Source organism: Rutidosis leptorrhynchoides, chromosome 11 (genome assembly GCF_046630445.1).
Source record: "Rutidosis leptorrhynchoides isolate AG116_Rl617_1_P2 chromosome 11, CSIRO_AGI_Rlap_v1, whole genome shotgun sequence".
Classification (NCBI taxonomy): domain Eukaryota; kingdom Viridiplantae; phylum Streptophyta; class Magnoliopsida; order Asterales; family Asteraceae; genus Rutidosis; species Rutidosis leptorrhynchoides.
In genome coordinates, this window is record NC_092343.1 from 102,008,601 (window position 1) to 102,020,487 (window position 11,887).

General features: G+C 34.1%; 1 protein-coding gene and 3 long non-coding RNA genes across 4 annotated transcripts; 3 read left to right on the forward strand and 1 right to left on the reverse strand.

Annotated features, from left to right (window-relative positions):
* Window positions 1–5,605: 5,605 nt before the first annotated feature.
* On the reverse strand, window positions 5,606–7,320 carry LOC139874824 (uncharacterized). The gene is made up of 9 exons (XM_071862218.1): window positions 7,317–7,320; window positions 7,149–7,250; window positions 6,999–7,034; window positions 6,844–6,909; window positions 6,494–6,753; window positions 6,219–6,422; window positions 6,039–6,098; window positions 5,854–5,952; window positions 5,606–5,722 (listed from the first exon to the last, which is right to left on the reverse strand). The coding sequence occupies exons 1-9, from the start codon at window positions 7,318–7,320 to the stop codon at window positions 5,606–5,608; spliced, it is 948 nt and encodes a 315-aa protein (XP_071718319.1).
* Window positions 7,321–7,466: 146 nt separating this feature from the next.
* Window positions 7,467–8,278, forward strand: LOC139877867 (uncharacterized). Its single transcript, XR_011768810.1, has 3 exons — window positions 7,467–7,810; window positions 7,976–8,032; window positions 8,105–8,278. It is a non-coding gene; the product is annotated as an uncharacterized lncRNA (long non-coding RNA).
* Window positions 8,279–8,379: 101 nt separating this feature from the next.
* LOC139876282 (uncharacterized) lies at window positions 8,380–9,083 on the forward strand. Its single transcript, XR_011768006.1, has 3 exons — window positions 8,380–8,445; window positions 8,548–8,607; window positions 8,705–9,083. It is a non-coding gene; the product is annotated as an uncharacterized lncRNA (long non-coding RNA).
* Window positions 9,084–9,119: 36 nt separating this feature from the next.
* Window positions 9,120–11,344, forward strand: LOC139877048 (uncharacterized). The gene is made up of 2 exons (XR_011768439.1): window positions 9,120–10,283; window positions 10,379–11,344. It is a non-coding gene; the product is annotated as an uncharacterized lncRNA (long non-coding RNA).
* The last annotated feature ends 543 nt before the right edge of the window (window positions 11,345–11,887 follow it).

Sequence of the window (11,887 nt, forward strand, 5' to 3'; positions counted from 1 at the left end):
ATGATAATCCATTCTTTCAATCTTAATTGGAAGTATTGACTTTTTAAGTTCTTCCAACTCAGTATCCATGGAGCCGAGTTGGGTTCTCAATCGATTTACTTTCGATTGTGAATTGGATAATGAAGATTTAGTCTCATTTAGTTTGATTTTATCTTTTAAAGTTCTATTTTCAGTTTTCAAACTTTTGATCTCTTTTGACATTGAGACTAAGTTCTTCATCATGTCATTTTGCACTTTGATAAAATCAGGTGAAATTTCAGGTAATTGTATCTCATCATCATCAGATGTTGAGTCAGAATTCTCCATTGCTTCCTTTGCTTTGATAAGCTTGGTCACCTTGCAGACATTAGCATGTTCCACCTCAGAATCTAAATCATCCGTCCAATTAAACCAAGTATCATCATCCGGTTTCAGTTCTCCCCCAGTCTCCATGACCTTTGCCATCAATATTTTCTTCTTGTAGTAAGCTGCATCCTTCTTCTTAGGCATCTTGCACTCACGGGAGAAATGGCCAGCTTTGCCATAATTTTAACAAATTGAATCATCCTTCTTGAAATCATCAGCATGTTGATGTTTTAATGAATCAGGTTTCTTGTAGTAGGAGGAAGAAGATGAATTCTTGCATTGATTGCTTGATTTGCCGTTAAACTTGTACTTGTTTAAGACTTTGGTGAACATAGCTGCCATCTTGACTAGTTCAAGGTGAGAATCATCAACATCCAAAAGTTTGAGCCCTTCAGAATCAGTTGATTCTTCAACAAGCACTTTCTGGATAAGTTTTTGGAAGTGGTGTAAGATTTGCTCTTCTTCTTAGCAATGAGGGCAAGTGGATCACCCAGAGAAGACTCTTTTCTTTCCTCTTGAAGTTTAGACATGACTGTTGATAATGCATAAGGACTCCAACAAGCTCATGAATATTCAGCTTATCAATCGCTTTGGTAGATCGAATGATGGTTTCATAAGGAAGCCAATCAGCATTGAGCTTTTTGAGAAACTTCATGTTGATCTCAGCATTCACTTTAGTAATCTTTCACCTTTTCAACTCATTCAGAACACCATTGAAACATCGGTAGGTATCCTTGAGTAGTTCTTCAGGTTCGTGCTTGAAATCTACATAAATCCCAGAGCCTTGTTCAGTTTGGTGACATCAGACATGTCATAACTTCTTTTTGTTGTTTGATCTCATCCCATATGTCCTTAGCAGTGGTGTTGCTATCAACATTTTCAAACAACTCCTATGAGATGGCTTGCATGATGATATTTTTAGCTTCAATATCACCTTGAGCTCTCTCACGTTTCTTTCCAGAATGTTCATAGACTGGAATTGGCATACCAGTTTTTGGATGGAATTCTGTAACTGGACCTTCTTTCAAAGAAGCCCATATGTACTTTACCTTCTCACCCTTGTAGTCTATGTATTGGGTGATACGATGAAGTCACTGGTTGTACTTGCCATCAAAAAACACTGGAGGTCTAGAATATGATCCAATAGTCAATGTATCTTGATTAGACATATTGACAAAATCTGAGGTGGATTCGGTAAAGATTCGGTATATCACACAATCCAAGATTCTAATTCAGAAAAATCTAACAAAATGTCAGATTCGGTATCTGGTTCGGTATTGTAGCAGATTCAGTATCTGGTTCGGTACAAGATTCGATATATCAGATTCTGTATCAGAAACTGATAGGAATGACAAGTATCACACCCTGATTCTGTAAAGATTCGGTAAATACATAATATGAAGCCTTAGAATATTTAAACCCTAAATATATCGGGTATAACAGAGAATCTGGTTCGGTATCTGGCTCGGTAGCCAAATTTTGTAAATTTTAAACTCAAAAGAATCCAATTTCTTTGAAACACACTCGGTAACCTTGCTGCACAAGGAAACAAGTTTGTAACAAACAAAATATCAATGAAACCGAGTGTGTATGATACCAATGTCAACTGTAGCAGTTGACAAACCGAGTCTAAGTGTAAAACTTAGAAAACAATCAAATCCTTGCACAAACCACACCAATTAGTTGCGTTTACTCAAACCCAATGTGATAGAACCACAAATACACCACAATCTGCAACAATTGAAGAGAATTTCTGACTTTTAATGATACTCGGTATGGCAGTTAATATACCGAAAGTAGATCAAATCTTCAAAAATTGAAGAATTACTGAAATTGAACCCTTAAATTTATGATTAAACACCTCACGAACACAACTGAATCCTCTGATCTTCACTTAAACACAGAATCAAGCTTGAATTGATCAAAACAGAGAGTTTTAGCCACGAACTCTAAAAATCAGCTTGATTCTCCATAATTGTTGTTGTAAAGCTATACTGATGATCGAAACACTTTCTAATACACCTAATTAACCTTCGCTGAACTTGTCACAAGAATCTGAATGTCAGATTATCACTTTCGATGATACCGAATGTGATTCAATCTAATCGAGTGTGATCAGATTTTGTAATCTTCAATCTCTGGATCGATATAGTGATGTAATATCACTCCCTGGATGCTTTGATACCAAATGATAGGTCAGATCATAGTGAGAATTGAAGATGTGATAGGATTGAGTGAGACTCGGTAAGGTAAGAACGGACTCGGTATTAGAGAGAATCGGTAAAATTACATTCCACAGCTTCTTAAAGTAGTTTACAATGTAATGGCTATCTAATTAGGACTACTAAGGTTCCTTATATAGCCCTCTTCTAAGGAACCATCTTTTAAGCTTGTTTCACATTAACACTATATATATTTCGAGGTCCTAACAATACAGCTATTTGGCCGTAGGTGGAGTTATGAAAATCACACATGGCGTAAAGGTCCGGATGAAGGGAGAGAAGTATGAGAGTCTATATCGTCTGGAGGCAAGTACATCTGGTGGCAAGTACAAAATATACTCCTGTCTCGAAGGTTTGGAAAGTGTGCTCACGGGAAATTGATCGGAGACATGTAACATGTTTGATTAAGTTAGACGATGGTGAGAAGGAAAATCCTACTTTAGGAGAGGTGATTCAAGACTCCTCTCCGGAGTCAACTAAGTAAGTTGACGGAATCAGCTGCACATGATTATTGGCCGTTTTATTTAAATCAGGTTCAGGACCGAGGTGATTCACGGTGTGTGCAGTGGTGATAAGAAGGCCAATGGTGAAAATACTGGGCTATAGTATTATCAGTGACGAATAAAGATAAATGTTCGTCAAGATGGAGATTGTTGGACAATAGTCCAAATTTTGCAAGCATTTAGTAGACAATACAAATTGTCTTTTGAATGGTGAAGACATCAAAATGAAATTGTCTTTTGCATGGTGAAGACATCAAAATGAAATTATCTTTTGCATGGTGAAGACATCTAGCCATTCACATGTGGCTTACCATTTGATAATATGTAGCAAAGTTTGCTTCCACTTCCCTACAAGTCAAATAAGGATGCAAGTTGTTTTCACATGGATGTTCATGTAGCAAAATGTGACTTTTGTATGTAAATGTTTCATGCATAAATAGGTGATGATATGTTGAGTCCCCAAAATAATTAAGGATTTAATTATGACAAAACTGTAATTTATTTTCCCTAAAATGTTATGTGCAGCAAGCACAAGTTTGTTTATGTATAGACATCAGATATTGTTGTGTCGAGTGTTTAGTTTGCTGCCTAGTCTACCAACACAAGGTAGACAGTATTCTTCAATTAAGCACAGGATGTGTACGCAGCAATTCAAGAATATCAAGTGACTCAGCAATGAAGAACCAGCATAGCTGGAATACACACTACAAGAAAAACGGGCTTATAGGACCACCGTGAAGGTCCTATTATGTACTCTAATAGGACCTTTGAGCTGATAGGACCACTAACGAATTGATCCTCCCACAGTGGCGTCCCAATAGACTAATAAGGGTCCTAGCAACATATTATGACCTTATTAGAAAAGGGTTTTAAAAAATGTATAAGAACCCTTACGAAAGGTCCCATGAACATATTAGGACCTTATTCTTGGGTCATATAATGCGACATCTAATATTTCAAAACATATAAGTACTTTATTTAAGGGTCCTAAAAAACGTATGAGGATCTTTAAAAAGGGTCCTAATAGCTAAAAAAAGTTTATGAAACCCATGAATAAGGGTTCTATAATATCATTAAGGACCGTTAGGAAGGGTCCCATGAACATGTTAGGACCTTATTATAGGGTCATATAATGTAACTTCTAATATTTTAAAACATATAAGGACTTTATTTAAGGGTCCTAAAAAACATATTAGGATTCTTCAAAAAGGTTCTAATAAGTTTATGAAACCCATTAATAAGGGTCCTATAATATCATTAAGAACCACACAAATTGGGTCCTAAAATAAGTTTTTTGAAATCCATAAATAGGGTCTTATAAAATAATTAAGGACCACACGAATAGAGTCCTAAATACTATATTGCGACCTTTCGATAGAGTCCTAAAACACACAAAAAGGTCCTAAAAAACACATGTTAGGACTGTTAATGAAGGTCCTAATATCCTAACTAAGATGATGATACCCTTTTTAGCGTCCTATAATATAATTATTTACATTATAAATGGTCCTAAAACATATATTAGGATCCATTAAAAAGGTCCTAAAAACATATATTAGGACCTTTTAAAAGGGTCCTTAAATCTCAAAGTAAAATTGTGAAGCCGATTTTTGGGGTTGCGGAATTCAGCTATAATGGTCATGATAAATATAAAATAATCATGGGCATGATATTAAAATTATAATTAAAACAAACAAATTCTATAAATGAAATAGACATCCAACAACTGATTTTTATTTAATAGCAAACTCAGAATCTCAGATATGTTTCATCTGGAAGTAAACATAATTACAAAAAATCAAATATAAAAGTCTAGTAACATTTGGCGATAATCATAAAGAATTAAACACATGAATACTAAGAACGAGTAGATCGATCATGAAGCAATCTTCTTAATCAAGAGGTACTACCTACAAAAAAAATATATTTCATATGTTAGTTTTAAACCTTCGCGTTAATATAACTTATAATTACAAAAGTACACTTTAAGAAGGTCATACCTCGACATAATTTCTTGGCCATGCAATAGGCGTGCCTATAGCTTCAATAATTGTGTCCATATGTCCATACGGCCTAACCAGCTCTTCGTCTTATTGAATTACCACCTGAGGATTAATCGAACAGTATCTTGAACCAATCCCTTTCCCTCCCACCACCTCTTTTGGATCTAAACTCAAAACCCATCCTCTTGCTACTATGTCAAACGGCTTGTGAATGCTCCTTAGATATACTTCAGACTGAACCCGAATATCATTTTACAGCAAATAAGAGTTAAAACTATACGGAGTATTTGTTATCATTGAGAAGGCAAAGTTTTTTATAGCATAAACATACCCGTAAAGGTGGAGGTTCAACTACTGGTGAGGTTACTGGGGAAATAGTTGAATCACTGTTTAAACGATTCTTTTCCCGATTCAGTTGTGCTGTTTCCGCCTCTAATTCCACGATCCTTGATTTCAACATTTGATTCTCTCATATGTAAGCAATACGAGCCGGTGTTACACCCCATAGATCAGTAGCCCGGACACCTAAGCCTTATAGGTCAGCATTTCCATATTTATCGTTTCCCTTCACCTTCGAGAAAATGTCATCTGGCCCAGGCTCATCGCTTGTACCAGGTGGAATGTTCTTTTTAAGTTCATTCATTTCACGCTGTATCAAGCATAATAAACATCGTAAGTCAGAATCCACATGTTAAAACAGTTTGATCAGCGTAGCAGAAATATTACACATGAGCAAAATCATTCTGTCAAAAAATTGACACTAGTAACAATATTACTTACAATGGCATCTTGAGCTTCCAAGCAATTTGTATTGCCGTTATTAGAGAAACACTTTTCAAACATTTCAAAATGGCTTGGTTCTTGACCATTATTTTTTTCCTGTTTCAATTAAATTAAAATTGGTTTAACAATAAATGATATCCACATATTATCATAAAATAACTTTTTCCCCTTTAATTAATTACCTTCAACTCTTCTCGAACACGTGCATAACTCTTTTTTCCAGTGACTTGCATCAGCTTCTTCTTCGCCCGATTCGATTTGTTTTTTTCACTAACTTACTGAGGTAGGAAAGTGATGTCTCATAAACGACAATACATTGATATAACTAATATATAAGATGTGGCAGGATAATAATTACATACCTTGTTGCGTCTTCTATTCCAGTACCTTACAAGTTTTTGACAATGATCTTCTTGGACTTGTGAACACCTAGAATTATACTGTTCTTGGAGTGATAAAGTTGGATCATAGTATTGCTTTTTTAATCTTGACTTCCAATTCTTTACCTTCCTCCCTAATGATCTCAAGATCCACCCTTCAGTAATAGCAGGAACATCGAATTTCGACTACAATAATAACATGTAACTTGATCAATTAAGTGCACTCGTAGTACAAATACAGAATTCTGAATATGTACCTTTACTACGTTAAGCAATGAATTCCTTTTAGCAACATGTTTCTTTTTATCAGAACTTAGTTTACTCCATCTCCTATAGATTAGGTAATAAACGCTACTCCTGGCCATGGTTCCCAAGAAATGGGTGAGTTCACTAGTAGTTTTACTAACTGGTTGCCCAAAATTATTAAACAAAACAATGATTCGAATTCTGTCTTCTTTTCCCCAAGTTTTTATCATTTTTGTTGGGCCTCTTTTTGGTCTGATCTTTTCGCTCGTTTCTGCGTAATAAAATAAATAAACAGCCAACAATCCCAATCAATTAAATGAATCAAACAGTGCATATAAGCAACCTGATAGACAAAGATAACCTCCTGTAGTTTCTGTGATGTCAACTCTGTCATCTTCATCCATAAGTTGAAGCTCGTCATCATCTTCTGGTATTTCATCACAAATGTCATAATATGAGTTATAATGTAAGAATTATACATTCAAAGAAAGATTCGTCTTAGTTGAGAAAATTTACCGTATTCAATTTCCCTGTCATATTGTCTGTGGTAATCTTCATTATCGTCATACATATATGTTAGTGTATCACAATAGTCATAATGAAAGTTAGAATATACTTAAGTATTAGTAAACAAATGAAAGATTCATGTGACCATAGCAAATATACCGTCTGCATATTCAGTTTCTTGATTTTCTGCATGCAGTTCATTCTCATCTCTATTGAAGACGTCGTTGCCAGTTTCATTTTGTTCTTCATTCCTATTTGCTTCTGTAATTGCAATAAAAATAATATGAAATTGTATAAGTATATATTCATAATGATACTAGTCATTACCCATCTTCTATTAAGGGAACTAAATCTTGTAATCCTATTGATCCACGTGACATCTCCCCTCACATACTTTCACTGTTCACGATTGGGCAACTCTCCACCACACAAAATAAAAAACGTGGCGTGCTAGGGTAAACAAAAAGCCATGTCCTCTGATCTTCACCATCTCCTCTGATCCTTTTCTCTGTCTCCTCTCCCACTAACCCTAAAAGCTCTCTCATTCTCAACATAAACCTAAAAATATCAAACCTCGCTTTGTACTGCGATTCAGAAAAAAAACAATTCCTCCTCCTGCCTCTTTCGATTAACATAAATATTAGGGTTTCAATTTGTTTCATCAAATTCAGCCCTTTGCTGTGTTGAAGGTCTGTTACTTTTACTCGGTTTCTTTGAATTGGTTGAACATTTATAGTTCAAATGTCTCTTTCAGGCTGCTCACGTCAAATTGTCATCTTTAGTGGTGTTGTTGCTTAAGATTTCCTAATCGACACCTGAATGTAAGTGATCGTTTCATTCTATATTCTTAAACTTCAATTTCTTATTTTTTAATTGTTTTGTTAACTTTTATTTAGGTATTGTAGTCGATTGTTGACCTTTTTGCACTCCTTTTCCTTAATAATAACTTGATTTTTGTACCATGAATTTAATTACTACGCTTGTAGTTCACAAGAAAGAGTTAGAGTTATGGTGGTGGGTATTTGACTGAAGCAAGAAATGTGGTTAGGTATTTTTCTTACTATTTTCATTGATGATTGCAAAAGTTTTGTGGTTGTGATAGTGTTGCATAATAGAATCGCAATCTGGGTATGCTTCATGATCCATCTTTATCTCAAAAAGATTTTAGCATTATCACGTTTGCTTACAAAGTTGAAGACTGAGGAAAGAACCGCCACCCAAAAGCAAGTTGCAATCACCAACTGTATCAACCCCGTTTACCTTGAAAACTGAGCAAAGAACCGCTCGAAGAAAACGGGCGAGTATTCACATTTAGTTCTTTGATCTCGAGAACTGTTATACTCATCATACTTCAATTTGTATTTCTTAATTTTTAATTTTAATTCATTTTCAGAAACTTGAAGAGAATTTTAATGAGAAAGCAGCACAGAAAGTGCAACTCCAAACAACCTTAAAGGTATCATTGGAGATTTACGCTCTTAGTATTTGGTGCTTTGTTACTTTGTGCATACATTTGTGTCACATAATATAATGTGACATATTTTAAATTAATATTTAGACATTACGACGACTTGCGCAGAATCATGAAGCAGATAGAAAGAGCTGGTTTTGGAAAAAGGTAACACATTTTTGTTAGTTATTTTTATAGGTGGTCTTCGAATATGTCAACCCTTGAACCACAACTGTTGTTACTGTTTCTATTTGCTGCACCACAGCTGCCACGTGGCTACTGCAACTGCCGGCACTACTATGTCTTCTGTTGCTCTTCCTGAGTCGTGCACTTGTCATCAACGTGTGCCTTTTGCTTCGAGTGCGTGGGGTGCTGCAGATTGTAACTCAAAAGTTTCAGGTAGTATTATCGGTTTTTAATAGGTTTTAGCTTTTGTTATTATACCACATTGATGATAATTTCTTTATCGCTCAAATAATGATCTGTCAAATTGAATTTTAAAAAACAAGTTATTTAGGGTTTGATTTGTCTATTTTGATCAAATCCATGTAATCTGATCCAAATATTGACTTGGATGACCTGTTGTAGAAAAAATTAGGGCTCCTACTTTGTCCAAAATTTGATACCGTTTACAAAAAAAAAAAAGAAAAAAACAAAAATTCATCTTACCAAAACAATGATCTTTACTTATGTATTAATGGTTTAATATTTACCTGCTGCATATGTACTGATGTTATAAGTTGCTTATTTGTCTAATGTAGTTTGTTTAGTGTATCTAATACACGTTAAACCTGTTTTCCCATATGTCCAAGGCGATTACTTTTTTTAAGATTATCGTTTAATATCATCCGGTGGAACTTATTAAGGTGAGATTAATACGTACTTTTGGTAATTTGAGTCAGAATGGGGTGGGGTTAGTAAGGGGTCAAAATGGGCAGAATATGGTCAGTGCAAAAATACTCACCTTTGCTAAACTTTATCAAAAACTTGAAAATATATTTATGGCTACAACAAAAAAGTATTTCCTAAAAAAACCTTTTATGAGGTTTTATGAATTGTCATTACACTTTATGTGAAAAATGAACGGCTTCATCAATTTTATTTTTTTCTCTTTATTATTTTCAGATGGGTTTCTGTATGTTTGTTCCCGATTTTCTTATTCTAAGTGGTTTCTGTATGGTTTGGATAAATACTTAATTCTATTTTGTAACTTAATTAGGTGTTGTTATTTGCAGCAATAGTTAGTGTATTGTTTAATAGAATCGGTGATTGTATTTAGAGGAACTACATACCAGGCATAATCTTCTATTACAGATCTACCTTCTATTACACATGTTTAGGTGAGAAAAATAAAAAGGTTAGAATACATATTTCCATCTTTTTTATACTTTGAGATATCTTATGTATTTTGTAGGCTGAATTGAGGGTCAGTATTGAACACATTTTGTAACTAATCAAATGAGTTTGAGTTCAAGGATATTCATTGTTTATTTTTGCTATTTAAATTACCCTATAATATTTGCATCAAGGAAGCAATCGTCTTGCATCTAGGAAGTTAACGCAAATGGAATGGTTTCAGCTTTTCTATCGTCAAAGCTGCAGTACAATGTGCCAATTTGTTGGTGACAATTTTCATTGGCATAAAGATTCTAATTAAAGAAGAAATTATATGTTGTAGTAAATACATCTATTGTTCCTTGGGATATCGACGCACCAGGGTCATGCAACTTTCTTTCATTTTGGTAGGTCACTCAGTTGTGATTAAATTCCTTACACATGGGATGGGCTGACTTTGTTGCTACAAAGTGGTAATCAGCTTTTAAGTCGATAAACTTACTAGAATGGTAAGCTTTTCAAGTTTTCTTTACTTTTAGGTTTTTTTTTTTTACCATTACACTGTTAACAAATACTCATTTGTTTGTTAACTGTTAATACATAGAAGCTGCAATCTTTTGGTTCTTTTGCTGTTAGTTCGTGTATTTGCTGGTGCAACTACGATTCTCGAGGCCTTTGATCTTCTGTTTTGTTTTGAGGTAATGTTTGGGTTTAGTTCTCTTCTGTTTTAATTCTCTTTATCCGAATTACAAGATAAATTTTTTCTATATCCACTGTTATTATTAATAGACTGTCATTATGTTAAGCATGATTATGTTGCCTTTAATTGTTGCCTGCCATTCTAAAGCCTACGTATGAAGCTGGATTTGGTTTCAAGTTTGCGGCGGTCAGAGTGAAAAATGGTTGTCTTCTATATTTTTGTACTCGGGCAGTCCTAATTTTCAATTCTTATCGATCCCTTTGTTTTTATGGATGTATAAAAACTTTAATTGACTTTTATGGATATACAAATATAGTTTAGTTTATTTTTTTAATTGTATTTTTATGCAATAAATTTATCAATTGCAACGAATTTGATATTTAAGGTGCTTTTAGGTGTTTAGTTGTGAGTGGAGTAAACAAGGGCATTGGATTTGAACCAGCTAAACAGTTGTCATCTTCAGCCGTGAGGCTCAACGTATACAACATTTGGCTAGGGTCATCTATAACCAATTTTGAAAGCTTGATATATTTTGGTAAAGCTATTACATTCCTAGAATTGGGGACGCAACAACAAAGAAAAAGCAGGAATGAGGACATTCAGTTCGGAGACAATAACATAATAGCTATCGATCTGACATGTGTTGTATCATGATCTAATTTGGCATTTTTTATAAGTAAAAGATGATGGAGATTGGGGTGTTGTAATTTGACTTTATGTTGATTATGTTTCAGAAGAGATACAATTGCAATTTAAATTTTTTATGTACTTAGGTGATTGATGATGTAAATTGTGGTAAACGATTTCCGATGTATATGCCACTTCTAATGAATGACTATAACCTCTGAAGGTTAATTTTGAACTGTTTAATTTTTTGCCAACCCTTATATTTGTCTAATTTTTATCAATAATATTCGTAGCGCGTACCTTCAATCTTGTTAAATATCAAAAATGATTTAAGTATTAGAACAGTCATAATAAAAGTAAGAATATAAGTATTAGAAAACAAATGAAAGATTCATGTGATTATAGCAAATAAACTGTCTTCATAATCAGTTTCTGCATTTTCTTCATGCACTTCACGTTCATTTCCATTGAATAAGTCATTGCCGGTTTTAGTTTGTTCTTCATTCATGCTTGTTTCTGTAATTGCAATTAAAATCGGTTATGAAAATGTTAAGTAAATAGTCATAGCCATAGTCATAATAGTCATTTAATATCAAAAATAATATACCTAAGGCTATCTTTTTTATAAAAAATAATTAAAAATTAACCCATCGGTCATGACTTTTGTTGTTGATTTGCTCTGTTGTGTTTCATTTTGATCAGCCCTTTGAATAGACTCTTTTTCCTTACTCGTGACTGCAATATCTTTGTCCGTCAATGGCAAGCTGTTCAACTTAGATCTTGTAT